This window comes from Mandrillus leucophaeus, unplaced genomic scaffold (assembly GCF_000951045.1).
Source record: "Mandrillus leucophaeus isolate KB7577 unplaced genomic scaffold, Mleu.le_1.0 Scaffold830, whole genome shotgun sequence".
Classification (NCBI taxonomy): Eukaryota; Metazoa; Chordata; class Mammalia; order Primates; family Cercopithecidae; genus Mandrillus; species Mandrillus leucophaeus.
The window spans coordinates 694,064-694,771 of NW_012109031.1; the positions used below are offsets into that span (position 1 = coordinate 694,064).

The following is a 708-nucleotide window of genomic DNA, read 5'->3' on the forward strand; positions in this document are numbered from 1 at the left end:
CTACGCCAAGCTGGGGGACTTCGTGGCGGCGCTGCACCGACGGCTGGGCTGGGAGCGCCAAGCGCTCATGCTCTACGCTTACCGGCCGGGTGACGAAGAACACTGCTTCTTCCTCGTGGAGGGGCTGTTCATGCGGGTCCGCGACCGCCTCAATATTACGGTGGACCACCTGGAGTTCGCCGAGGACGACCTCAGCCACTACACCAGGCTGCTGCGGACCATGCCGCGCAAAGGCCGAGGTGAGACGCTGGCACACCCCGTCCCGCAGCTTAGCTGCAGGGCTTCCCCTCTGACCGGCCGGAGGCATCGGGACTTTCTCTCTTGTCTGGGGGTACTCTTCTTTCTCCTCGCCGTTCTTCATTCCACTCTCAGCTCCCCGGTCCTTTGTACAGCTAAGTTTCTATTTCCCTCTCTTCTTCTGCCACCCTCACCACATCTCTATCCTCTCACCTCGCCGACCCCCACTCACTCCCTCCCACCCTAGTACAGCTCGGTTCCGGTCCCTTTTTTCCTCCTGCATTTTCTCTCTTCCCTATAGCCTTCTCCCCTCTTTCATCCTCTCCTCCCATTGCTCCTTATCCCCTCTCTTCTCCCCCTCCCTCACTCCTCTCGCCCTCCTGGCCCCACCCTTCTCCACCTTCAGCTCCACTATCCCGCTCTCCCTACCTGTTCCTTCCTCGCTTCCGCCCCCTCCTCCCCTCTTTCCTC

General features: G+C 61.0%; 1 protein-coding gene across 1 annotated transcript in view; it reads left to right on the forward strand.

Annotated features, from left to right (window-relative positions):
• The first annotated feature begins 6 nt into the window (after positions 1-6).
• NPR1 (natriuretic peptide receptor 1) overlaps positions 7-708 on the forward strand; it is a 14,750-nt gene continuing 14,048 nt past the window's right edge. Inside the window, exon 1 of the mRNA XM_011968214.1 lies at positions 7-239. Coding sequence (XP_011823604.1) covers positions 68-239 — 172 coding nt within the window. The 5' untranslated portion in view covers positions 7-67. The remainder of the gene's footprint in view (positions 240-708) is intronic.